At 40.8% G+C, this 25,710-nt stretch overlaps 1 protein-coding gene across 11 annotated transcripts in view; it reads right to left on the bottom strand.

Annotated features, from left to right (window-relative positions):
- The window catches only part of AGFG1 (ArfGAP with FG repeats 1), a 133,342-nt gene extending 120,277 nt beyond the window's left edge, over positions 1–13,065 (bottom strand). For 2 of the 11 annotated variants that reach the window (XM_033958389.1, XM_033958394.1), the window contains exon 1: positions 12,308–13,062. In XM_033958389.1, the coding sequence (XP_033814280.1) occupies positions 12,308–12,474 (167 nt within the window). In that variant the 5' untranslated portion in view covers positions 12,475–13,062. Of the gene's footprint in view, positions 1–3,774; positions 3,798–8,378; positions 8,528–12,307 lie in introns of those variants that run through there. The other 9 variants (XM_033958398.1, XM_033958388.1, XM_033958399.1 and 6 more) reach the window with 9 other exon arrangements.
- Between the last annotated feature and the right edge of the window lie 12,645 nt (positions 13,066–25,710).

Genomic DNA, 25,710 nt, shown 5'->3' with positions numbered 1-25,710 from the left:
TGAATATGTATGAGATGGATTTGCATGCATTGCCTCCTTGAGATGCAAATCTATCTCATGCATATTCATTGTGGATATCCTAAAACCTGACCTGGCTCTGGCTCTCGAGGACCAGAATTGCCTAACCCTGCTCTAGGCTATGAAAGAGCTATATGAGTTGTAAGCTCGTCTATCTGCTTCTATCATTGGCCAAAAAAACTCCGATATTATTTTTATATACTTTTTGTTATATGTAGAATATTTGCACTAAAACAAACAGAAATTGAAATAGTGCTTATTTGAGTAGCGTCCCACTATTCCATTCAGGGTCAGCTTTCACACAACTTATACAAAAAACTGTGCTTTGTGCAGCCGATGGTGGCCATCGTTTCACAGTCAAAAGACTGTTTCATCAGGGCACATTAGCGATCAGGCCTATGAGCGTTGGGAGCAATGCAGAGCATTCAGCGCGCCGGCCTGTGCTAAAAAATGTTTGTAAAAAAAAAAAAAAAAGGTGGGTAAAGTCAGGTTTGGGGCAAATACACAGCAAAAAACCTGAAATGCCTTACAAGTTGTATAATAAAGCTTTGGACATGCATTACATAATTATACTTCAGGCAAGAGGGGAAAACACAAAAAAAACAAACTCCTGTACAAATAGTATTATAGGAATGGGACGTCTCCTGCCTGAAATAATCACTTTTAGAAATTAAACAAAAAACCTACCACATGCTTTCTGAATCAGTTTTGATTGCATAATTTTCTGTGGAATTTTTTCTGCCCTCAGTTAAAGAAATTAAGCAATGAGGTAAGAGATGTGATACTGCAAAACTGTGCAAGCAAATTGGCTTTGTAGGCGTATGCCAAATGCAAGCCTCATTAAAGGAACTCCTGATTGGATATATTGCTGGGTCTGCTATTCTTCGGAAATGCATTACAACTAATAGTAAAGAAAAATATTCCCTGCACTTTTACCTTCAAATGCTGTCAATATCCTGCAGAACAAACTATTCATTTCTCCAAAAATATGCCTTAGCATAATAGTTATATTTATTGAAAAGGCAAATCATACATTATGCAATGCTGTGCACAGTACCAACACTATCAGAAAAGAAATATCACTTCATACACAACTAACAGACAATCATTTTCTGCCAATAATCCACTTTAAATTCACCAACCAATCCACTTCCCTAAAGCAAAGTAAGGATTTATAAAATCTAGTTTCTCTTAAAAATTACCTTGAGAGAAAAACAGCGTGTAGTTTATCTACGTATTTGTTATATTTGCAAAACTATAATTTGAACACAGTAGCAGAAAAGCTTTAGTGCCAAGCTTCAGCCTCTATCAAAAAAGGAATTCTATGTAATGCATGAAACAAATATGGAATGACCAATAGAAAAATAAACCCCATTCTCTTTATTTTTCCCAGAACCTCAGTTTTACATAGCTGACAGCTGGCAAGTACAGAAAAACAACTCAGAGCTCAAGAAACAAGAGGCAAGAATGTCAGTAGATGCAGTGCAGTATCATATTAGCTCAAGCTGAATTAAGTTCAGATGCACTAGAAATTTTCCTACCTCTAGATGGCTTAAAACATAAAGGTTACTTTCATTAAACTGCTGTAATAGGTCTTAGTGTACCCTTACATGGATTTTTTTTTCTGTTAGTGCATGGTCATTTTTAAAAGTTACCATGGGAGCACCTACTTCCTATTTTGTAACTTGCTAGCATACAGAACACAGGAGCCCTCACCAATTATACCACCTGTATATTCAGTATGGATAACTGACAAGGGCGTACTCTAGAACTGACTTGGAAAATACTGAGCTGGCTCACATTACATTGCGCACATGCTCAAGGCCCAGCACAGGAGGCAGATCTTCGGGCACCGGCACCAACGCACAGGACATGCTGGTGCCTGTGCGGAGGCTACACTAAAGTAAGAAGAGGGTTCGGGTGGGTTGGGGGACCTCAGGTCGCGGCGGGGGGGGGAGGGGGGGCACCTATCAATTCCTATGGGGAAACTTGCTTTGATAAACGAGCATGCTCCTGGAACGGATTACGCTCGTAATCCAAGGTACCACTGTGTGTGTGTATATGTACGTGAACTCACAGGCCTTGAGCATGCTCAGATGCTCAAGGCCCAGCAGACGAGTAGGCCGATCTTCAAGAGTGCCCAGATGAGGGTAAGAAGCGGCGGGGGGGGGGGTGCCCAATTGTGTCAGGGGGGGTGTCGGATCGTGGCGGGGGGGTGCCCAATCGTGGCGGGGGGGTGCCGGTTCGAGGCAGGGGGGTGCCGGATCGCAAGGGGGGGGGGGGGGAATGCATCAAAGCGAGTTTCCATTATTTCCTATGGGGAAAATCGCTTTGATAAACGAACGGATTATGCTCGTAATCCAAGGTACCACTGTATTTAACAAATAGATAACTTTTAAGTACTGTATATACTCAAATATAAATAGATTTGGGGCTAAAAAAATTGCCCAAAAATGGGTGTCTCGGTTTATATTTGGGTCAGCGCTGACCCGCCCCCATTCCTAAACCTGTTGCAGGCCTCTGCCTGGCTTACCGTGAGACCTGGTGGTTCCCTTCAGTCTCCTGTCCCAGCCGACTCTACTAACTTTTACCTCCCTCCCCCTCCCTGGTGTACCTTTTAAATCCTTGGTGGTCCAGCGGTGGGCTGGGACAACAGGGATACCTTTCGCCCCTGTCCCAGACAATTCTAAGAATTTTTACCTCCCTCCTGCCTCCCCAGCGTACCTTTAGAATCCCTGGTGGTCCGGCGGTGGACCGCGGAAGGAGCAACATTCCTTCGCTCCTGTCCATGCAGAGCCGCTAGCTGATTGGCTGCTGCGAGTTCTCACAGAACTGCCAGACAGAAAGAGAAAAATGGAAGTGAAAAGGGCAATTGCTGGTGGAATGGAGAGTGAAAAGAAGATGAGGAAAGCAGAAACCAGAGATGATAAAAAGGTAGAAAAAAGGTTTTTTGTTGCTTTAGAATAAAGTAGTATTGTAGCTGTATTGGTAAACATTTATAAATAGGTAATATTTTTATTGGACTAATTACATTTTTTTAACTAAGTTTTGGAGACCAAAATTCCCTTCCTCAGGCTGTGGTGTACCAAGAGGGGGCAGTCCACCCCAGGTGCAGCTCCTAGGGATTGCTCCTCCGATCCCTTTTTATAGAGGGGGGGGGTTAAAAAATGATTGCCCGGGTGTCACATACCCTGACAGCACTGGAGCCTTGTTGGCCTTCTGACATGGTGTCAGCATTCTTGTAACTCATCTTGCACTAACCTTCAACATACCCAAATTTTGAATTCTTTTCCAAGCCAATCTAATCTACAATTTGTGAGTCACTCTATGCCTAAATAGGTTCAAGGTGATGTACAATTCAGGTGTTAAGACAAACAGATAGCAGAAAAAGAAGAGAGGAGACTCTAAGCAGGAGAGGGAGGGGAGTTGAAACTTTTACAGGGCCAGCATTGAGAAAATATCAGAACAGTTTGCATTGGATGAGCATTGAAGAGGTATTAAAGAACAGTTTACATAGGATGAGGAAGTAATCTTTGGATTTGAACAAGCTGTAGCTGCTGAGATGCCCATTTCTTCAGCTATTCCGGAAACCTTAATTTGTCTGACAAAATTAAATGCTCAACTTTCTTGCAAATTTCTGTGGAAATTGCTTCCACAGGCCGTCCCAGTGCGAGGGTCATCTTCAATGGACTCTCTACCCTACTTAAGACTGCTTGCTCCAAAATTTTACTTTGTAGGATGATTGGACAGACTCACCATAAACTGCAATCATGCATTCATGGATCTCCTTTGGCTTTTTCCCTTCTTTTGTGAGAAATTGTGTCACTGAACAGTGCTCCAAATCTAGCAGTTTCTTACTTGATTCACATGAGGACTCTCCCAACATTCTGTCTCTTGGAATGTTAGACACACATGGAGCAACAACTGTGCATGAGTAACTTTGAAACATGTCACAACATGTACAGACTTGTTTCCACACACTTGCTACTTTCTTTCATACTCAGCTAGATAAATTATTGAATGCCCTTTGTAGCTGAACAACTCTTAGGTGGTCTCATCTTTTAACGTCTGTGAACAGTCAGCTCCCACTTTGACTCCATATTGGCCTTAATGTTGCAAATGACATTACACAGTGCAGACCTAAAGAGCCAATCACATCTCTAATCCCAGTAAGATAAAACGTATGATACGAGTTGCTCTTAAGGGTTCAGGGGAATTATAAAGTCAATCTTCTAGTCCTGTTTCCTCTGATGATTCTAAACATTCTCATTTGTAATGTAAGCACTGCAAGAAGTGATAGCCAAGAAAGATCAAGTTGTCAAATTACAGCAACAGGATCACTTTGCAAGGCCAAAGATCCTCGACAGTTGTAATAAAAGAGCACTCAAAATTTTAAAACAAACTTCAAAAAGAACTTAACACCGCAGCTAGGTGGAAGCAGGGGATAGTGCACATTATAAAATTGTTACATTAGCCAGGTAGTCGGTAAAAAACAACAACCCAACAAACCAGCCAGGTGACATGCATGTTCAAAAGATCCTGAGGAGAACACTGTACATCAAAATACTGCAGCTTGATACCTCTCTCTAAGTTATGCATCAATATTTCTCTCCCAACAGGGCTTTTCAATCAAAGCTGAAGGAGGATGGCTCAAGGCACTAGAGCCAGAACCAACCACAAACAATGTATGGCTGAAAATTGTACTTTAGGTGTCTGCATAGAAGCAACAGATACTTGTTAAATAATAATAATGATAATTTTTTTAACCCCACAACGTTATGAAGTAGAGCAGAATATCTAGGTTAACCCAAACACCATTTATATCATAAAAATCAAATATATTGGCTTAATAATATTTACAGTGAGAAATATTTAAACATTTGCTTTATAAATATAACATGCCATCTACTGAAAAGTCAACAGCTAAGCAGATTATAGTCATAGTCTAAATTACACACACACTTCGGTTATCTGCACCTATCACGGTCCCTTTTTTTATTTTAAAGACAATGGACGCAAACTCCAGATATTTGCAATTCTGATAAGCACACAATCCGATTATGCGCTCTGATGTCATAGGTCCAACCTCTATTCTTTCGCGTCACGTTCACTCCAGTTAAATGCAATCACGTTCTGACGTGGATGAGCCACATGTTTCAGAACTGCAGCCTAGGTTTGGCCAAGTGTTCAAACTTTCAGAACTGCACCATGGTGTCACATGGACAAAAATCATTGTCTTTGGCTGAACTTGTCGATGTCTTAAAGAGACTTGACCAAAGAGAGAGTTATGTCTCTACTGCAAAACATTACAGCCCCCGAGCTACTGAGCTGGCGAGAAAAATGACGGTGCTCGACTCTCTTCATATGGTACGGGAGGCATGAAGTCGAGTCTCATCATCAACGATTTCAAATTGCTAACAATGGGCAAGCTTCGTTCACGCATCTGAAGAGACAACTGAAACAGACACTTCATCCACTGAACTCCCAGTTGGACTCTCGTCACAAGAGTTTGAGCTGTATTTCACCATTGACAACGATCTGCTGACATCATTTGACAGCACTAATTCTGATATCTGTACAGTCATAAAGGACAATGCAGACAACCAAGAGGCTGATGATGATGGAGATATTGCTGCTGTCATCACGACTAATGAACCACCTGTAGAGATTGTTTCCTTCTCGGATGCACTGAAGCTCCTACACACGCTGCGTTGTTATCTGGAGATAAATGGCTGTCACGACTATGGACAGTTTTACAGAATCAGTAGTCAGATACACAGCCTGAATCATGCAATCCGCATGCAGAAAACAATGACTGATTATTTAAAAAAAAAAAAAAAAAAAAAGGTTTATTGCATTAGACCGAACAGTACTGTTTCTATAACTGTACCGTTTTACATTGTATTCAGAGTGTTTTTGGTTGAATAAAATTTTATTGCATTTGACTACAGTGTACTGTGATTTTTCATGACTAATAAGTGGTACTCCTATTAAGCACATGTGGTAACCCGGTCCGAAGGGCGTGCACTTAAGCAGAGTCACTGTATATATATATATATATATATATATATATATATATATATATATATATATATATATATATATATATATATATATATATATATAAAACATGCAGACAAGACCCCCCCACCCCCACCCCATCAGATCATCCCAAGATTCTCAACAGTTTCTTTACTTAAAAAGGTTTACAATTTCATTCGAAACAGTAAATAATAATGTTTCTCTTTCAACTCCTAGAGAACAGTACGCTACAATACTGGCCCCATATATCTGCAATTATCTCTTCCTGATAGACGCTATGCAAATACTACTCAAATCAGAGAAGCTCCTCTGATGATGTAAGAATCCTACTATGTTTCTACGGTATTTTTGGAGTCGATTGTACAAGAGTGCTCCATTACCTGACCAACATCTATATACTAAGCACAGACTCAATTTTCCATCTTGCTTGTGTCAGTAACCAAGAAAACATCTAAACATTTGGTGTAATGTGATCCTTTCTTTCTTTTTTTCCTCTAGTAAACAGGCAGCATTGTTTTGCAACAGTTGTAGCTTCTTGCAAGCCAGACCATTTACCCCTGATATAATGCAGTGTAGTCACTGAATCTACTTGTCACCAAAGCATGAATTGGGGTTGCCAGAACTAGCCCTGCCCAAGTATGAATATAGGCAACATAGAAAATGAAGGCGATATGAGTATGTCTCACATTTTCCACCTGTCCTGTCAGTTAACTACACATCAATCACCACTCTCAAAAAAGTTTCATTTTATCACCATGAGCTAAAATTAAACCAGTAGTAATAGAAAGATTTTAACCCTTGATGAGCTCCTTCCAACATGGAAGATACTGAAATTTTGAGATGCCAGTGCCTAAGATGGTAGGTGACATCGACCTCTCCCCACCACCACTATTATTGTACTGAGATCTACTTCTGAAGAGGAGAAATGTGGTGTGAAAGGAAGGCACATGAAAGCCATTTGCAAGCTGGTCAAAGGAAGGCAGGTTAAAAAAAAAAAAAAGTGAATACAAGTTTAGATGGGGAGGAGGGTCAGAAAAAGTAGTAAAGGATATCAACGGTAGGAGCCACATTAAAATCCATTCTTTGAAACCATTACATCTCATTGACCAGCTTTCAGTATACAGTAGTATCAGAGTTTAATTGTATTATACTTTCCAAACCAAAACTGTTTGGGGACTGCACCATTCAAGCCATCTTTTCCCCTCTCTCTACATCAAAAATACAGCTAGACCAGACAGAACTGGAAAAAAATTCCTCACTTTTTAAAAACCAGCAAACCCGTGACTGAGCTACAAGTATTCATACAGAGTAAAAGATGTTTTTTAAAAAACCCATACAGTGCCCAAGCTCTTATTTTAGCAAATTACCACCTAAAAATAAGTACAGATATAGAAAAATATATTCTAAGGAAGCAAAAAAACAAACAAACAACAAAACACAAAACAACAAACCAAACATGCTGCAAACAAGACACTTCAATTAGAATACTACTGTTTCATCAGGTGGGAATAATTTTCTTTTTGTAGAACTTATTGTCCCAGCAGAGCCAAAATTGTTCAATTTTGTTATCTAATCAAGGAACAAGTTCAGGAGCAAGCCCAAAATACATAGCTGGGTATAGTACATAAGTTAGTAAAAAAAACAAAACAAAAAAAAAACAAACCCAACAAAAAAACCCCTTATAATTATACTACTTGCCAAAGGTAAACCTGTACAACTGCTTCTACAAAATAAAGGACATTAAAATCAGATGCAACTATAAAATAAAGCATATTTCTGTTTCAGTGATATTGCAGTTATCTACAGTGCCACACAAAAACTTGATTTTAAAGTTGGCTTTTATATAGCATGCTAACACCACCAGAAGATTCAGATCTTCTTTTGCCACACCAACTTAGAGCAAGTAAACAAATGTTCTCAAATAGCTGATAAATTGTCTCTCACCTAAATCTTCCTTAAAAGCATTTTCTGGGACACACAATGTATTTTAATGTTCAGCTATTAGACTATATACTCATATAATCACAGCTATGATCCAATTAGAAATTTTTCCATTTATAATTGTGCAAAATACATTGTTTAAAATATTTGTGAAGTGCTCAGACCAAGAAACCCATATAATAGTGATGTCACTACAATGAGGTTTACAAGGGGACCATCATCGCCTTCACAGATCCCCTGCCCTCCCTATATATTAAAGCTTATCTAAAGCCTATCTGGTAAGTACATCCAGCTTGTGGTACTTATCTGAATTGGGGAGGAATTAATGATGTTGACTCTCATTGGTGACTTATTGAAGTAAGAATACAAGTGCTTACAACAATTTTCTGAACAGACTCTTCCTGGAGACACAATACTAGTTACTGCTGACGTGGTTGCGTTGTACACTAATATCCCACAACCTGAAGCTGTTCAGTTAGTAGAATCTCAATTGTCAAAGTTGAATTACTCTCTCTCCAAGAAGAATCTGTTGAAAAAATTTGCAGAATTAGTAATTTACAATAACTATTTCAAATTCGAGAATGAGATCTTTCTCCAAATCAAGGGAGTAGCAATGGGAGCCACGGTTGCTCCCACATTAGCTTGTCTGTACATGACCCAGTATGAGGAATCACATGTTTACACATCTTCTCTTTTTCATTTTGTTTCCTGTTGGAAACGTTTTATAGATGATATATTCTTTGTTTGGAGTGGTGGAGAAGCAGCTTTAAAATTTTTTATGGAAGAATTAAATCATAAAGACTCTAATATAGCATTTACTTACACATACAACAAGCATCAAATTTCTTTTTTAGATATATTGATTAATAAACATGAACAAAATTTCTCCACCACTCTTTACAAGAAGAAATCAGATCGTAATACTTTGTTACAATATCAGAGTTTTCACCCTAAAACTCTGAGAAATAGTATCCCAACCGGACAGTTCCTTCGGATTCGCAGGATCTGTTCGGAGGAATCTGATTTCGACAAAGAAGCCAATGATATGTATAATAAATTAATTCAAAGAGGGTATCCTGGGAAAATCGTCAAAAGAGCATGGAAAAGAGCTAAAAATTGCTACCGTCCATGGTTAATGCTCAAAGAACAGAATAAACAAAAGCAACAGGATATAGTGTGTGTGATGCCCCATACAAACAAAAGTACGGCCATAAAACACATTATATTAAAACATTGGGCCATATTACAATACCATCCGTCATTGCACAGTTTACCCAGATTTGCCTATTCACGAGCTTCTAATCTAGGTGAATTGCTTAAACATAACCAACAAAATCGAACAATGGAGGTTAAATCACCTCATAAACCCTGTGGGAAATGCCGAATGTGCAGTTATATTCTAGATGTTAATCACGTAGATATTCCATCTTCGGGAGCAAAAAAATTTTTTCTTAACACTGGGACTAACTGTGATTCCAGGGGAGTAGTATACTATATACAATGCCCATGTAAAAAAGTATACATCGGCCAAACGATCCGTAAAATTAAAACACGTATTACAGAACATCTAAGTAATATAAGAACAAATCGGATAACCGCCCCCCTGGTCTCACATTGGGTCGAGCAGTCACATACACTCAAAGACTTGAAATATACAGTCTTAATTCAAACACGTAAAAATGAAGGTAATATATCAAGATCCCTAATACAAAAAGAACAACGTCTGATATACAACTGGCGCACTTTGGAACCAATGGGTTTAAATTTAGATATTGAATGGTTAGCAATATAGTTTTTGAGAGTAACCATATGACGTTGTGTCCATTTCCGGCTGTCGGGTTCATTACCAGTTCCGGCTAGTCAACATAAATAGCGCGCTCTTAGTAGAGAGGTTCAAACGGCCCGTCCACTTTGACTGTTCCTGTATTCAGCGAGCCTTCACTAGGTAATATTTGAATTTAAGAGGCTTATAAGAACTTAATTAAAGGGCTCTTTATAAACTTAATAGTGTTTAGATTATAAAGTCACTATTATTTAATATGTTAAGTTAAGCTGACACACACTGTTTGTTTGTTTGTTTGAATGTTTGATTTTTTCTTAGTGTCCCTCCCTGACGAAGAGACGAAATCCGGGTCGGAGGGACGGGAATTTAATCAGATAAGAAACAACTTTTAGGATTTTACTGAAGCACTTGTATTCTTACTTCAATAAGTCACCAATGAGAGTCAACATCATTAATTCCTCCCCAATTCAGATAAGTACCACAAGCTGGATGTACTTACCAGATAGGCTTTAGATAAGCTTTAATATATAGGGAGGGCAGGGGACCTGTGAAGGCGATGATGGTCCCCTTGTAAACCTCATTGTAGTGACATCACTATTATATGGGTTTCTTGGTCTGAGCACTTCACAAATATTTTAAACAATGTATTTTGCACAATTATAAATGGAAAAATTTCTAATTGGATCATAGCTGTGATTATATGAGTATATAGTAATTATTGTCACAGATTACAAAGCAAGTTATCTCTCTATTTTGTAGTCAGCTATTAGACTATGAAATTTGTGTCCTTAATTAGTTAAGTTATTTCTCAATTAGTTATTAGCACTCATAAAAATATATATACTGTATTTTCAAGTGAGACCATTGTGTTGAAATGCATATATCCTTCAATAAATCAAATAGATATCTTTCAAAATGTACATAAAAAGTATTTATTGTTCTACTGACTCTACTTGCTGATTTTACTCCTTCCCCAATCAGGTTGGTAGAGCATATGGTAACAACAAAGACGAGGAATCATCAACAAACCAGTTATAAGCAGTGCCTAACAGTTGTGAAAAGCCAAAGTTTGGCTCCTCCTTCATGATAATGCCAAGGAAATCATCAACCCAGCCAATCACACTTACTGGCTAGCTAAAGACGGATACACAAACAAAACAAATGCTGTTTTGCTTTATTGCACCAGCTTAATACTTTTCTGACTAGATTTCATGAGTTATTACCTCCTTCCTCAGGATGTATTTGCAGCAAGCAACAAACAAGTCAACAGTATGCCCTTCAAATTATTATTACAATAGCCAAAACCACTAAGACTACAACTCATAATACCTTAGCTTCTAGCTCTTTCCTTTCAGGCAAGATGGAAAGTCTAGATTTAATTTCTAGACCCAGCTTCTACTCAATAAGTTGACCAGGGAAGCCATAGAGACACAGTGCTCAAAGCCCATGAGGAAAGGTGTCTTAATCTTCATAACTGAAATACTTATTCATTTAATTAACCCCCCCCCCCCAAAAAAAAAAAAAAAAAAAAACCCTCACAAACACAACTGTGATACTAAATTTCCTTCTAAGTATTCACAGATAAACGATCTAAGTTTTCCAAGGAGTTGTAGCCCCTGGCCAAGGCCATTGTTACAAGAACAGACAGGGAAGCTTGGGTAGCTGCGATCCAAAAAGTTTATTAATAAACAAACTGGAACCTCAGAAGAATCAAAAAATAAAAATGTAGTCAATCACCAGCCCTAACAGAAATTCTCCCATTCAAGCCCAGATATACTGATTTTATTTTTTTCTTATGTTATGTCTGTGCCATGGCAGGGGAGAGGGGAGGAGATGAAGCTTAGTCAATGTGGAGCTGTAGACACTCACTTATTTCATATAAACTATCATAGCATCCAGTTTAATCAGTTTAAAAACTTGCCATTCATCATGTACTTCACAAGTAGCTTCAGTATGAATGGCCCTAGCCACCTGTCATGCCACTTCTCAACATTTTCTCTCAAACAGTAACTGCTCTATCCATGTAGAACTATTTAAAAATACCTAAGCTACTTGCAAAACAGCTAATCAGCACTTTAAAGAAAAGACGTGAAGAATTCCATTGACACTTACTAGCCTTTTTTATGGTCGCCAGAATATTTATTAGTCACTCAACTTGGGCATCACCCTACTTACTATCTTACTAAGTCGGGTCCCTCACCTTCGCCTTCTAAACTGGAACCCTCCCCCCCTCTTTCAGATGGAAAGCCTGCTTGCTCCCTCCAAGAACAGAATGTGTGTGCCTCCTCCATTCCCAGCATAAGGTTGACCCTCCTCCCCCTCCTTTTTTTAAATTATTAATGATAGCTCTGCAACCTCCAGACATCGACCCCCAAACTCTCCCTTTCACCCCTGCATTTCTTTTCAACTCCACAATGCCCTTCACTTCCTCACCATTCTCCCCCTTTTCTTTTTCTCAAGCTTTGCTTGGGAGGCTATCTTGCCTTCCAACCCCATCACTTGGGCAGGGTCTCGGCTACTCACAGAATGCCAGAGCAGGAGGTACACACGAAGGACCCCACGGTCATGTTGGCATACGTTGGGCCCCTTTGGTCGCAATCAAAGCACTTGCGGTTAGGCGGCAGGCTCGTCATCTCCCTGAGCAGCTTCAGGTGCTTCTCCTCCTGCTTGCGCTTGGCGCTCGCCGCCATGGCTGCGGCTGGGGAGGGGCAGGCCGCGCGCACGGGGGCGCCAGGAACTTCCTCAACGACTCGGGGAAAGAGAGTAGTGACGTGGGCTGACGTGATGCGCGGGTAAGGCGAAGAAGCGCGTACAGTCTCTAAACGCCGGGGGAACCAATGGAGTAAAGCTTGGGGGAAGCCGGCGACCGGATTAGCTGTTTCTTTGCGGAGACGAGAATGAATGCGGAAGAGAGAACAGCACCACTCCGAAAGCCCGTTTCGATAGAGTCCAGAAACACCTGCGTTGAAACTGGTCTGATACAGCCGCGGGACTGTACCTTCCCAAATAAAAAAAAGGCGGCGAACCCGGAAGTGTCACCTGAAGTTGAAGGTGTCGGGTGCATAGCACCGAGCTTTCGCCCGAGCCAGAAAAGGCACTGCAGTGGCCGTGTTGAAAACGCGCCCGGCTGGTTGTTAGCAAAGAGCAGGCGCGAAAGCAACGCTCATATAGTCTGTGTGTGCCTCCGAATCATGGGAACCTTTACGATCAGGGTGCTCGACTCTGGAGGAATCTTAAAAGGAGAGCACACGGGTGTCACGCTCGGCGCATGGCCTTCCCAGGGTGCCTATGGGTAAAGCTACGGATCCCTGATAATGACATCACTGCCGACCATTTTGAGTTCAGAGAGGTGTTTTGTTTTGTTTTTCCTTCCCGTTAGTCGGTATTTAAAGGGATTTCTTTTTTAGTAACGGGATAAAAAAAAAGTTAAAACACACGCGAAAACTAATTGGAAAGTTTGTAGGGAAATATGTCAAACCGTCGTGATATGAAATCGACTGCAATTAGTTTAAGTAGATTATTTCGTTTGACGTCTCATTGATTTCCGTGATACATAATAGACTGCCTAAATGGATGATTTGGGACATTTAATACAATTAGCTGTACTAATGTGCAGAGTTTAGATTAAGGGACTTGTAGTATTTTCTGTGTTTGCAGTGATGTACAATATTTTGAATTTACAGACCCTCAAACATTTTCGCTGAGGGCCCTGCTTGATTTGGTGGGTATGAGAACATAAGATGCTGCACTAGTTTTACATCATTTCATGGAGCTCATCATCCTCCTGTCTCCGACAGAAGAAGCCAGTCCCTGGCATCATTTCAAAGACAACTGTCCACAAGAAGTAGATGTACTTGTCTGCATGACAAATTATTTGTTATGGTCTTTTAAAGTTGTAAATATTAGAAAACTAGGAGCTAGAGTTACATTCTTTACTCACAACAGCGTATGCTATTAATATATATTATAGTAACTAGAGATGAACAGATAGAAAATGGTTCCAGAAGTTTATTTTTTTCCTATTCCAGAACAAACATTACTAGTGTCCAAATCAGAACAGTGTGCGGTTTTTGTGCGCTGCACACTTTGCACAGTTTTATTGGTGAAGAACATTTCATTGTAAACAGCTCATCTCTCTTGGCAACTAGATCCTATTGCATAAAAGGGGCCTGTGGTAAACACATTAATGGCACTAATATGTGCTAATGCAATAGTACAGGTTAGTAGTTGTAGCCTTAATTATCCTCAATAGAGGCTGACTGAATTTCAGCTTTGGTGCCAAAACCAAGCCCAAATTAGAATTCGGCCATGTTTAATTGTCCACTGAAAATGCCAGTTAATTTTTAACTGGAAACCAAAACTTCCCCACCCCAACCAAAATCACTGCTTGCTCTTTGCCATTTGACCAAAAACACTGACACCTTTCCACTACCCCTAGATCCTATTTAGGAATTTTGATGCTCTAGTGCAGTGTTTTTCAACCTTTTTTGGGCAAAGGCACACTTGTTTCATGAAAAAAATCACGAGGCACACCACCATTAGAAAATGTTAAAAAATTTAACTCTCTGCCTATATTGACTATATATAAAGTAATTCTCTTGAATAGGAATCAAATAAACACAAAGAAAGTATTTTATAATTACTTTATTATGAAATAAAAATTATAAAATACTTTATTCAGTGCGAAACCTGGGCCTGTTTACGTAGCTCTTCGTCAACAGCTCTCAGTCTCTCTCTGTATTTGGTTTTTATAGCATACAAAAATAGACAAATATACCCTCCATCCTTTTTATTAAACCACAATAGCAGTTTTTAGCGCAGGGAGCTGCGCTGAATGTCCAGCGCTGCTCTTGACGCTCATAGGCTCCCTGCGCTAAAAACCACTATTGCGGTTTAGTAAAAGGTGACCATATTGTAAAATATAGACAGCAGATATAAATTCAGAACTGTGCATAGTAAGTGAAGGGAAGTTTTCATCTCTGGGAATTTACCCAGTTAACTATTAAGTTATTTGGGCAAATTCCTTTGAAAACTGTGGTAATACTGCCTCCACTTTGCTAAATTTAAAATAAAATCATTTTTCCTACCTTGTCTGGTGATTTCTGGTTGCACTTTCTTCTTCTGACTGTGCATCCAATCTTTCTTCCCTTCTATCAGCCTGTATGCTTTCTCTCCTCCACACCTCATTCCCTCCCCCAACTTTTTCTTCCTCTCTCCCTGACCTTTCTTTCTTTTTTTCTGTTTCTCTTCTTTCCTTCTGTTTCCCTGCCTGCCCCCTTTCTTTCTTTCTCCCTGCCGTTCCCCAAGCCACTGCCGCTGCCATCGGGGAACAGGACCCACCAATGGATAACAGGCCCCAAAGCCGACGCCGACGCATGCTCTCCCTGACGTCAATTCTACAATCGGAGAGGAAGTTCCGCCCAGCCAGGCACCGATTGGCTGGCCCGAACTTCCTCTCCGACTGTAGAATTGACGTCGGGGAGAAGAAGACTTATCGGCTCCATAGATTAGATCGCCAAGACAAAGTGAGTCCTGGGTGATCGACTCACTTTGCCTTGGCGAGCTACTGGCGCCCCTGCCTCGGGCCCCCTGTCAGCTCCGGGCCCGGCGGCCCTGCGGCACACCAGGCAACATCTCGCGGCACACTAGTGTGCCGCGGAACAGCGGTTGAAAAACACTGCTCTAGTGGCCTAACTGGGGAGTCGGTACCAATTAAGTGCAGAGCTATGGCTCCTCAGTGGTGCCTCCCGATTCATGGGAACATTTTTCGATTCAATTTGGCCTGTTGAATTGATTTTTCGATTTGATTCACTTTTCCTACCCAAAAGGGCATTTATTTCAAATGTCCTGGTGGGTTTGATTTGTAGACCATGTACCCCAACCTCCTTTGCCCTCTCCATCCCCATGTCTTTACTGTAGTGCAAGCAAAATAAATGAAAAAGACTTTTCCTCTCTGTTAGGTTCCAGCTCATGCTTGCTGTCTAACACCAGCTCTGGCAGGATATATATGTCAAATCTGACATATTGTAATCACAAAAAATACAATTATTTTTTTCTACCTTTTGTTGTCTGCTCATTTTTATTACTCAAATCATGTTGGTCCCAGGCTCTGGTTTCTGTTTGTCTTCACTTGCTGGAGTCTCCTGCCTATTTGACATTTTCTTCTTTCTCTGTGCTCACCATACATCTTCCATTTCTGTACCTTCCCTTCCACTGCCATAGCCAACATTTCTGCTTCTTTTCCACTATCTACCATCTCTCTCTCTCTCTCTCTCTCTCTCCCTGCCTTGTGCCCTGGGTCAAACCTCTATTCCCCTCCATGCAGCATCTCTCCCTTCTTCCCCTCCATTATCATGTGTACCATTTCTTTCTTCCCACGCACCATCTCTCCCTGTTCTCTACCCTATATTCAACATTCTCTGTCTTTCCTCTCCATGCACGTTTCCCTCCCCTCCACCATATGCAGGATATCTCCCTCTTACCCCTTTCTACCTCTGTAGTATCTCTCCTGTAGTATCTCTCCTGTCCTCTCCTCCATCCCATCTCCGCCAGTTCTTCCTCTCTCCTCTCATGTGTAGTAGCTTTCCATCTATCATTCTATGCTAGCCCCCTGTGCAGCAGCTTTCCATCCCTTCTATTTCCCTGTGCAGCACCTCCCAACCAACCCCCCACCCTCCTTCGGGCCTCCTAAAGTAGCAGTGGTGGCGGTGACCGGCTTGGCAGAAGCAGTGTGGTGAACAGGCTTTTCGCAGCTTACTCACTAGGGCTTCCCTCTGACGCATCATCAGTGACATCAGTGATACGGCAGAGGGAAGGCAGGCCAGGAGAAACCTGTTCACTGCACAAGCCAGGAGAAGCATGTTCACCACGCTTCTGCTGCCAAGCTGGTCATTGCCACCGCTGCTGCTGCTACTTTAGGATGCCTGGAGATATGTCAGGACTCACTGAATCAGTGAGTGATTTTTTTTTTTAAAGTGAATTGATTTGAATTGATTCACCAAGGTGAATCTGACAGCACTACTTCTCAGCCCACAACCAACACTTCAGGGTGCCCGTTGGATGTTCAGGCTCAGGTCCCCGATTAACGTGGCACAGAGAAATCCCACTAAGTCTGTCACTAGTCCTAAGGAAGAAAATAATGTGAAGCCATGAAACTTACAAGTTATTTTACACTTTTCTTGACACTTTTCATTTGAGTGATATGAAATGAAACAAAAAGTATCAAGAAAAGTATGGAATAACTTGTAAGTTTCATAGCTTCACATTATTCGCGTCTTGGTTGGGCTGAGAACTTTTCTGCAGCCCCTCTTATTGCTGAGGAAGGAAGTTGGAAATAGGTTATATCACCAAGTTTCCTGCTAAATGAAATCTCCATGAATTAAGGCCAGGAAACAACATTGCTCTGAAGTCTGTATGAAATTAGACATCATTATTCATTATAATGAGAAAACAGCACTGACCTTTTGCAGTTCTGCATTTTGGTCTAATTTCTCCCACACTTTCTCGTTCACTTAAAGTTTACTAGAAATGTAATTATGACTAAAGTAATGGGGCTGCAAAAACTCAAAACTACAAACAGTACAGCAGAAGAGACAAGGGAGGAGTCCAATCAGCCAAGGAAAACTGTCTTTTTACAAAGACACAAGTCCCTTTTTCTTGGAAAACTGTCTTTATTCAAAAACACAAGTCCCAACAAGGATCCTAGTTTCAGCGTCCAAACGACACCTTCCTTAGGGGACACAACTCGGAAGCTAATGAAGTACACTCTGAAGAAAACTCTCCCTGGTCCACTAGGAGTTATGACAGGCCTGGTAAGGCTTTGGAAGGGAGGGAGACAGGGTACAGAACCTTTCAGGGCAGGGATGGAGGGGGGCTAGGTGCAGAGACCAGCAGGGGAGGGAGTGGAGGGGGTTGGGTGCAGATCCAGGGAGGAAGGGAGCTGGATGCAGAGCCTGGCAGAATAGGGAGGGGGGCTAGGTGCAGAGCCAGGCAGGGCACTGCACTTGAATATTAACCCCCTGGTTTATATTCAAGTCAATCTTTTTTTCCTCCTTTTTTGGGAGGAAAAAGGTTACCTCAGTTTATATTCGGATTGGTTTATATTCGAGTATATATGGTAAGCCCCTATATTTAGCATGCTTAAACATAGTTGCAACAGTGATGTAAATATTTCTAAAACTTTTGGAAATCAGTTTATTTCCTTACTTTTTTTTAGTACATTCAGATCTATTAATTGTGCTAAATCTCATTGCTGCTCCTTTGTTATATGTTTTATTGTACTTGTATCCCCTCTCCCCAGGGGGTTTTCTCTTTGTCTTGCCTACCTCCTTAAATTGAGGACTATATAGTTTGTGTATTGCTTTGTATACTTTCTTTAGTCTGTATTGACTAAACATTTGTATTTCAGTATTTCCTGTACTATTTTATGATTGTACAGAAATTATAAATAAATTAATTAAAAAAAAAATTTGTGTTAAATTGACAAGGTTGGGAATGAAGACCCATTATTATAGTTTTATTGTTTAGAATTTTATTTTGCAACAATGTAGCCCACCTAGATCAATGGATGGGTGGGATATAATTTTATAAGTAAAATATTTACTCACAATGGAAGTGAGCAAAACATTTACAGAAAAAGCAAATAACAATAATTGCAAGTATTGTTGCCTTCATGGAAAGACTTGTGAAATATCTACTTCTCGGAGTGTTTGAGCCTAGTATTGCATGAGAAATCTTTTGACCAAATGACTAGAAATATTGAAATTTACCCTTTTATCTCTTTTCAACCCAGTGAAGATTGAAAAACTTGCAGAAAAGTAGTCAGCAATGTCTGGGAGCAAAATAACAGTCCAAAAATTTAACAAAATGCGATGAAACTTTATGTGTGATGACTGTAAGTAAAGGGTAAAAGGGGATGGGACTTGTATACTACCTTTTTTGTGTAGTTACACAGAAATATGATAGTTTACATATTTTAGACAGATACTTATTCTGTACTCTGGGGCAATAAAGTGTTAAGTGACTTGTCCAGAGTCACAAGGTGTGTGAAAATTCCATAGGAAAAAACCCCACATCAATTATAAAACTGGTCTAGCTTGAACTGGTGATTCCAGAGGAATAAGCTCCTCCTCCCGCCCGCTTAAAAAAAAGTCACTCAGTGCATTTCTGTGGGAGAAGCAGTTCCAGCTTCTGCAGCATAAAAACTTTCATACAGTGAAATGTAGTAGTTAGGGAATTCCTTTTTTAAATTGCATCACCCTCAGTTTGGGGAGGATTAAGCATCTTGGCAAGAGGTAAGGGGGGGGGGGTTAAATTTTCAGGTGCAGGCTGTTTGAGTTGGAGGCACTTCAGAGGTGGGCACAATAGAGAGTAGGGGTGAGGCAGTTCAAAAGAAAAAATTACTTAACTTCTATGTTCACTTAATCAGTTTTTCCAAATGGGTTAGTTTTGCACCTAAGGAATAAAATTCACTCATAAGCCTGGGTTTGTTCTATTGTAAGTTTCTATGGTGTAGAAGTTGGATCTGCTTCTATAAAAATGCATTAGGACACTTATAAAGAGGAGAAAACATATATCTCTGGAATCTAATCTGGCCTATTTTTAAATTCCATTTGACTTTTCACTAGTTTTTCCACTATGTAGAGTTTCATTCCATTCTGTTAAATTGTCAGAGAATTATTTTACCACAGACAAGTGACAGACATTCTTACCCTTTTTTATAATTCATTCAAAATTCTCTTTAGATTGGAAAGAATGAAAATTATTTGTATCAGCATGCTTATCTTGAGCAAACTCCAACAAATGTTGTAGTTCCTTCCTATTTCTCCTACTGTAAACCGCGTCGAGCTCTACGAACGTGGAGATGATGCGGTATACAAACCTAAGGATTAGATTAGATTAGAAAGGAATTCTTATGCTAAACTGACATATTAAGTTTTTAGAGGTCTTCCATGGTTGCTGAGCTTCTACAAATCTCTGAAGTTTCTGTCACATCCATAAGCACTAGAGCAGCCTTATGCAGGAATGGTGCTTTGTGACTGTACCATATCTATTAGGGGAAGGGGTAATTTTGTTAGTTTCTGCATGTAAAGCACTTTTCTTATTACTAAAATTAATCATGACAAAGGTTGTATCACTTAACTGTATCTTTAGTAACCACAATCAATCTGGAATGTACGTGTATTTGAATGGAGTCCACACTGGTTGTGATTACTAAAGATACTGAAAAGTGTACTGCAATCATTTAATAGGCATATTCAGTCCTCAAAGCAGATGCACAAAACTCCGCCAAACACTGGTTTACAGAGTGATTTAGTTTTACTGGGTGATGTTTCAACATCAATGGCATGCAAATTATATACACTCTATGTTGAGCGATATACATAGCTCTCTTTGCAGGTCCAGTAGAGTACAGAGCCATGATCGTTGGAGCTCCAAACAATCAGCAGCAAGTTGTAATTAAGAGTATATTATTTAGTTGTTCATGTTTGATCTGGTAATTTATCACACGATACAAAGGAAAAAGTCACAATCCCATGAGTGGGATATAAAGCCAACAAAAGGAGTGGGTAAGGGACACAAAGCCAAACAACTGTAAGGACAATTAGTGTATTGAAACATCTAGTTCTTCTCTAATGAAGTAGGTACCAACAGTTCCCCTCCTGACGAAACACAGCGAAACCTGGGTTGAAGGGTAGACACTTTTGGGAAGCAGTTCTTGTGGTTTTTTAAATTTCACAATTTCTTCACATTAAGAGGACTGACACAGAGCAGCAGAGGATTGTTTACACTGCTGGAGGCAACAAGGTTTCAGCCTACATTTCAACAAGACTGAGATAAGTACATTTTTTGCTTGGTCATTTACTCTGGCGGCATGGGACACAATGACTGCTATGATGGTCCTGGTGCTACTTCTGCTCATTCCTTCTGAGCACTGAGGTGGTTGGTCTGAGCACTGTTTGCACTAATTATGATTTATTTCATGATATAAGTCTAGGAATGATGATGATGATGCGGTATATAAAATAAAGGTTTAGTTTAGTTTAGTTTAGGAATAGGATTTCTGATACATTGTTTCTGTGACTTTTTTTTTTTTTTCATAAAATAAGGCAGGCATAAAATAATCCTTTTTTAAAAGCAAACTAGACCCCAACACGGTCCATGTTTCAGCTAAGGTAGCCTTCTTCAAGGGTGTATGATAAAAGTCCAGTAGATGGCACCAGATTATAAATACAGTCAAACCTCGGTTTGCGAGTAATGCGGTTTGCGAGTGTTTTGCAAGACGAGCAAACTGTAACTCGCAAACCAAGCATTGACTCGATTTGTGAGCCCCCACCCCCTGGGAACTGGCTTTGTTGCTCCCCCAAGGCCACCAGCGCTGCTCCCTCCCTTCTCGATCACCTCCTCACCGCCCCCCCCCCCCTCGACCAGCCCTGTCCTTACCTGTGCGCTGCCGGTGTAGGAAAGTGCCTGCTGCCGGTTTTCTGCTGGGCTGCTGGTGGGCCTTGAGCATCTGTGCATGCTCAAGGCCTGGCTCTCACCCTCTCCGAGATTCTCATGAGATCTCATCTCATGAGAATCGGAATGGTTGAGAGCCAGTAACTTGGTATGCAAGTGTTTTGCAAGACACGCAAAACATTTTATTAAATTTTAACTTGATATACAAGCAAGGTTTTGCAATACAAGTACATATAGTATACACAATTCACAACTGAGACGATGGTTCTCTCTCTCTGTCACTGCAGGAGTGTAGTGACTGTTCTACACAAGCAAGATCTTGCAATATGAGTGCATACAGTATTTTGTATTAAAGTTTTTGGGTTGTGGAGTTTCCATTATTTCTTATGGGGAAATTCACTTTGATATAATTATGTGTTTTGGATTATAAGCATGTTTTCGGAATGAATTATGCTCGCAAACCAAGTTTGTACTGTAATTAAGCCAAAAAGGATTACTCTCAATGTCTAAAGCCTGCTGCCTGACTCAATATTAAAAAACCCACCATGTTGATGCTGAAGGGAACGCTGCAAAATATCGCTGCTGAATTATTCATATTCGGTATTTGAATAATATTTCTATTAATTGTATTCAGCTGAATAGTAAAATATTCTATTAAGTTTGTTTCCAATTCTGAATACTAAAAATATTTCCCTTTGGTATTAAATTATTATTTTTTAATTAAATCAGCACTAGACACTCATCCTAATAGCTGGAGTACAGTCATTTGTTAGGTCCCAATGGGAACATACATTCCCACTCCCAGAGAAGAGCAGTGAGAGGAAGGAAAGTGACACAATCGAAACCCTAAGATGCAAGACTCTGCATGTAGTACAATCCCAGAGAAATAGAAACAAATGCATTTCTTCATGAACAGTGCAAAATATAGACAAAACTGACACAATTCAAATACTAAACTAAAAATAAAATCATTTCCCCTACCTTTGTTGTCTTTTGATTTTATTTTTCAAACCATCTTTTCCCAGTCTCTGGCTGCACTTCCTTCTGTCTGTGCTCTTAACTGTGTATCCAGGACCACCTTATCCATTTCCTGTTTTTCTCTCCTTTGCTTTCTGACCTACATCCATCTTTAGCATGAACTTTTAACATTCAACTTCATCCTATGCCCCCTCATTCCAGTGCTTCCTTTCAATTGAAAGACTCAACTCATACGAATTTATGCCATGTAGGTGAATTTAAACATCTCCCCTCTCCTGTAAAGTATACATATTGAGATCTTTAAGTCTGTCCCTATATGCCTTATTACAAAGGCCATGCACCATTTTAGTAGCCTTCCTCTGGACCAATTCCATCCTTTTATATCTTTTTGAAGATTCCGTCTCCAAAGTGATGGTGGCATACCAAACTATATCTCATTCAGGAACATTAGGTATGCAGCTACACTTTTCCCTCCGTATTCATGGTGATTGGGGGATGAACAGACATGTGAATACGGAAAAACTGCGAATAACGTTTTCATATGTTATTTGCAGTTTTTTTTTGTTAAAAACCCAAGTTAATATAATGAATTTGCAAATATTGCCTCAGACACCTTTAAGGGAAACATCTTGTTTTGAGATGGTCATTGAATCAGGAAGTAAAGTAACTGAAGTCAGTACCTTAACTTCAATGGAAAGCGATTAGCTTTACCCAGTTATCGAAAGAACAAATCAAGTGTGCGGGTTATCGAAAGAACAAATCAAGTGTGCGGACACCAGAGAGGACAGCACTGCACAGAAAAAGGGCCAACAATAATCTTTTCAGGGGATGGGTGATTGCTAATGTCCTGCCTACCTTGCCCTTCAAGGGACCAGCAGCAACCCCTCCATGAATACAGAAGTGCACATCTTGACGGGCGGAAACATGCTTGTATACAAACAACACTTAATTTCAATGGAAGGCAATTCTTCTTTATCAGCCTGACACAATTTAGTAAGACCTGCCCCTAGAGTCATGCCCCTTCAGGCACATGCCCATGACTGCATGCCGTGGTAAAGATGGTCTTTAAATAGACAGATGATTCGAGCCTCCTCCGATGACTACAGGCCATAGTTTTTATCAGCACTCATGGATGATGTAATTTGGGGGGGTTGAGCCAGCAAGCTAAAAACCACAAATAATCAAAATTGTGAGTGCTAAAACCGAGATTACGGCAGGAGAAGTGTAGTATTATTTTACTGTCAGTACGTTATCCTCAATTTGGATGCTTAAGCCTGTATTTGGATGCGCTTAACTGCCCTCTCTCACTTGTTTCCCCCGATTATCCAGCATCTAGCCCTCCCCCCCAAACACTTCCTGTTTCCAGCGAGGCGGCCGCGTCAGAGGGGACGGGGTATCGAAGCGCGAGCGAGCTGCGGAAGTGGTGTTGGTGGTGGACGGCCTCAGGTATGAGTTAGGATGGTGGGGTGGGGAGGGGAGGCCTGAGAGCGAGCATGCGCGCACAGGGAGGAGACGGGGAGAGACGCGCTGGATTGGCAACAGTTGCTCTCTGTCGCCTCCCGGCTCCAGCGGCGTGACAGTTTTAAACAGGCGCGTGGTTCTTTCTAAGCAGAACCACCAGCTTTAACGGCGCTGACTCCCGACTACAGCCTCCAACAGATGACTGCTTCCCATTGCATCTGGTGCTGGCAGGTCTCGCGCGCAGCAGCCAATGGGTGCCAGCCACGAGTCGGCCAGCACCAGAGGGGGGAATCAGGAGAGACGAGCATCAGAGGGTGGAGGAGAGGCAAGGTAGAAGAAGAAAATCAGAGAGGAGGAGAGAAGCAGAGAGAGAGAGATTGGACAAAGAGGAGGGGATGGTGAAGGAGGAAGAGAACAGAAAAGGAAAGCATAGGAGGAGCATTAGAGAGGGAGAGGAGAAGACAGTTTGCCAGCCTGAGAAACTCCCTAACCCCTTATGCTGCTGCACAGGGAAATGGGGAAAAATGACAGCATATTTTATGCTACAGAACGAATTATTTTTTTTTACATGTATTGTTATGGGAAAACACGTTTCACATAACGAACTTTTCGCATAACAAACTTGCTCCTGGAACCAATTAAGTTCGTTGTGTGAGGCACCACTGTAGTTCAAAGTCACTACTCACTTATATAGCTATCATTTGGTTAATGCAGTGGACTTTGATCCTAGGGAACTGGGTTCAATTCCCACTGCAGCTCCTTGTAACCCTGGGCAAATCACTTAACACTCCATTGCCCCTAGGTAACCCCCCCCCTTAGTGTGAACCCATTATAGAGAAAGTATCTGCATAATGTGTACAGTGCTGCATATGTCTCGTAGCGCTATAGAAATGATTAGTAGTTAATAATACGTATGTTCTTTGGTTTTTATGTTTGGTTTTAGTAAGATTACCTGACATGGGCCACATCAGGAGTAGTTTTAAGAACATTTTAATAATAATAACAGCTTATATACCGCAATACCATGAAGTTCTATACGGTTTACAAAGATTAAGCAAAGGTACAAATTGATTTACTTTAAGAGGGGAGGAAGAAAGAGGGTTAATAGGACAGGAAATCCATTTTTGAGGAGAGAGTGATCAATAGAACAAGTTAATCGCTATAGAGGGGAGAGAGAAGAGAGGATCAGTTGTCTAGATACTTTAGGAACAGGTGTGTTTTCAGATGTTTCCTAAATTCCTCATAAGTAGTGGGCGAAAGCAATTAAGAACATAAGAAGTTGCCCCCGCTGAGTCAGACCAGAGGTCCATCCTGCTCAGCGGTCCGCTCCGCGGCGGCCCATCAGGCCTTGTGCCTGAACAGTGGTCCCTGATTAATTTTGTAACTTACCTCTAATCCCATCCCTATAATCTACCTCTACTCTTATCTGTACCCCTCAATCCCTTTGTCTTCCAAGTACCTATCCAAAGCTTCTTTGAACCCCTGTAGCGTGCTCCTGTTTATCACATCCTCTGGTAGTGCATTCCATGTATCCACCACCCTCTGTGTGAAAAAGAACTTCCTGGCGTTTGTTCTAAACCTCTCCCCTTTCAATTTCTCTGAGTGCCCCCTTGTACTTATTGATCCCCTTAATTTGAAAAATCTGTCCCTGTCTATTTTTTCTATGCCCTTCATGATCTTGAAGGTTTCTATCATGTCTCCTCTAAGTCTCAGCTTTTCCAGGGAGAAAAGCCCTAGCTTTTTCAGTCTGTCAGTATATGAGAGGTCCTCCATGCCCTTTATTAGCTTAGTTGCTCTTCTCTGGACCCTCTCAAGTACCTCCATGTCCTTCTTGAGGTACGGCGACCAGAACTGAACACAGTACTCCATAGCACGATACAGTGGCAGGATGACTTCCTTTGTCCTGGTTGTGATACCCTTCTTAATGATACCCAACATTCTGTTTGCTTTCCTTGAGGCCGTGGCACACTGTGCCGATGCCTTCAATGTTGTGTCTACCATCACTCCCAGGTCACTCACCCCTAGCGCTG

Source organism: Geotrypetes seraphini, chromosome 9, assembly GCF_902459505.1.
Source record: "Geotrypetes seraphini chromosome 9, aGeoSer1.1, whole genome shotgun sequence".
NCBI classification, from domain to species: domain Eukaryota; kingdom Metazoa; phylum Chordata; class Amphibia; order Gymnophiona; family Dermophiidae; genus Geotrypetes; species Geotrypetes seraphini.
Note: the sequence above shows the minus strand (reverse complement) of the source record. Positions and strands in the feature narration are given on the sequence as shown.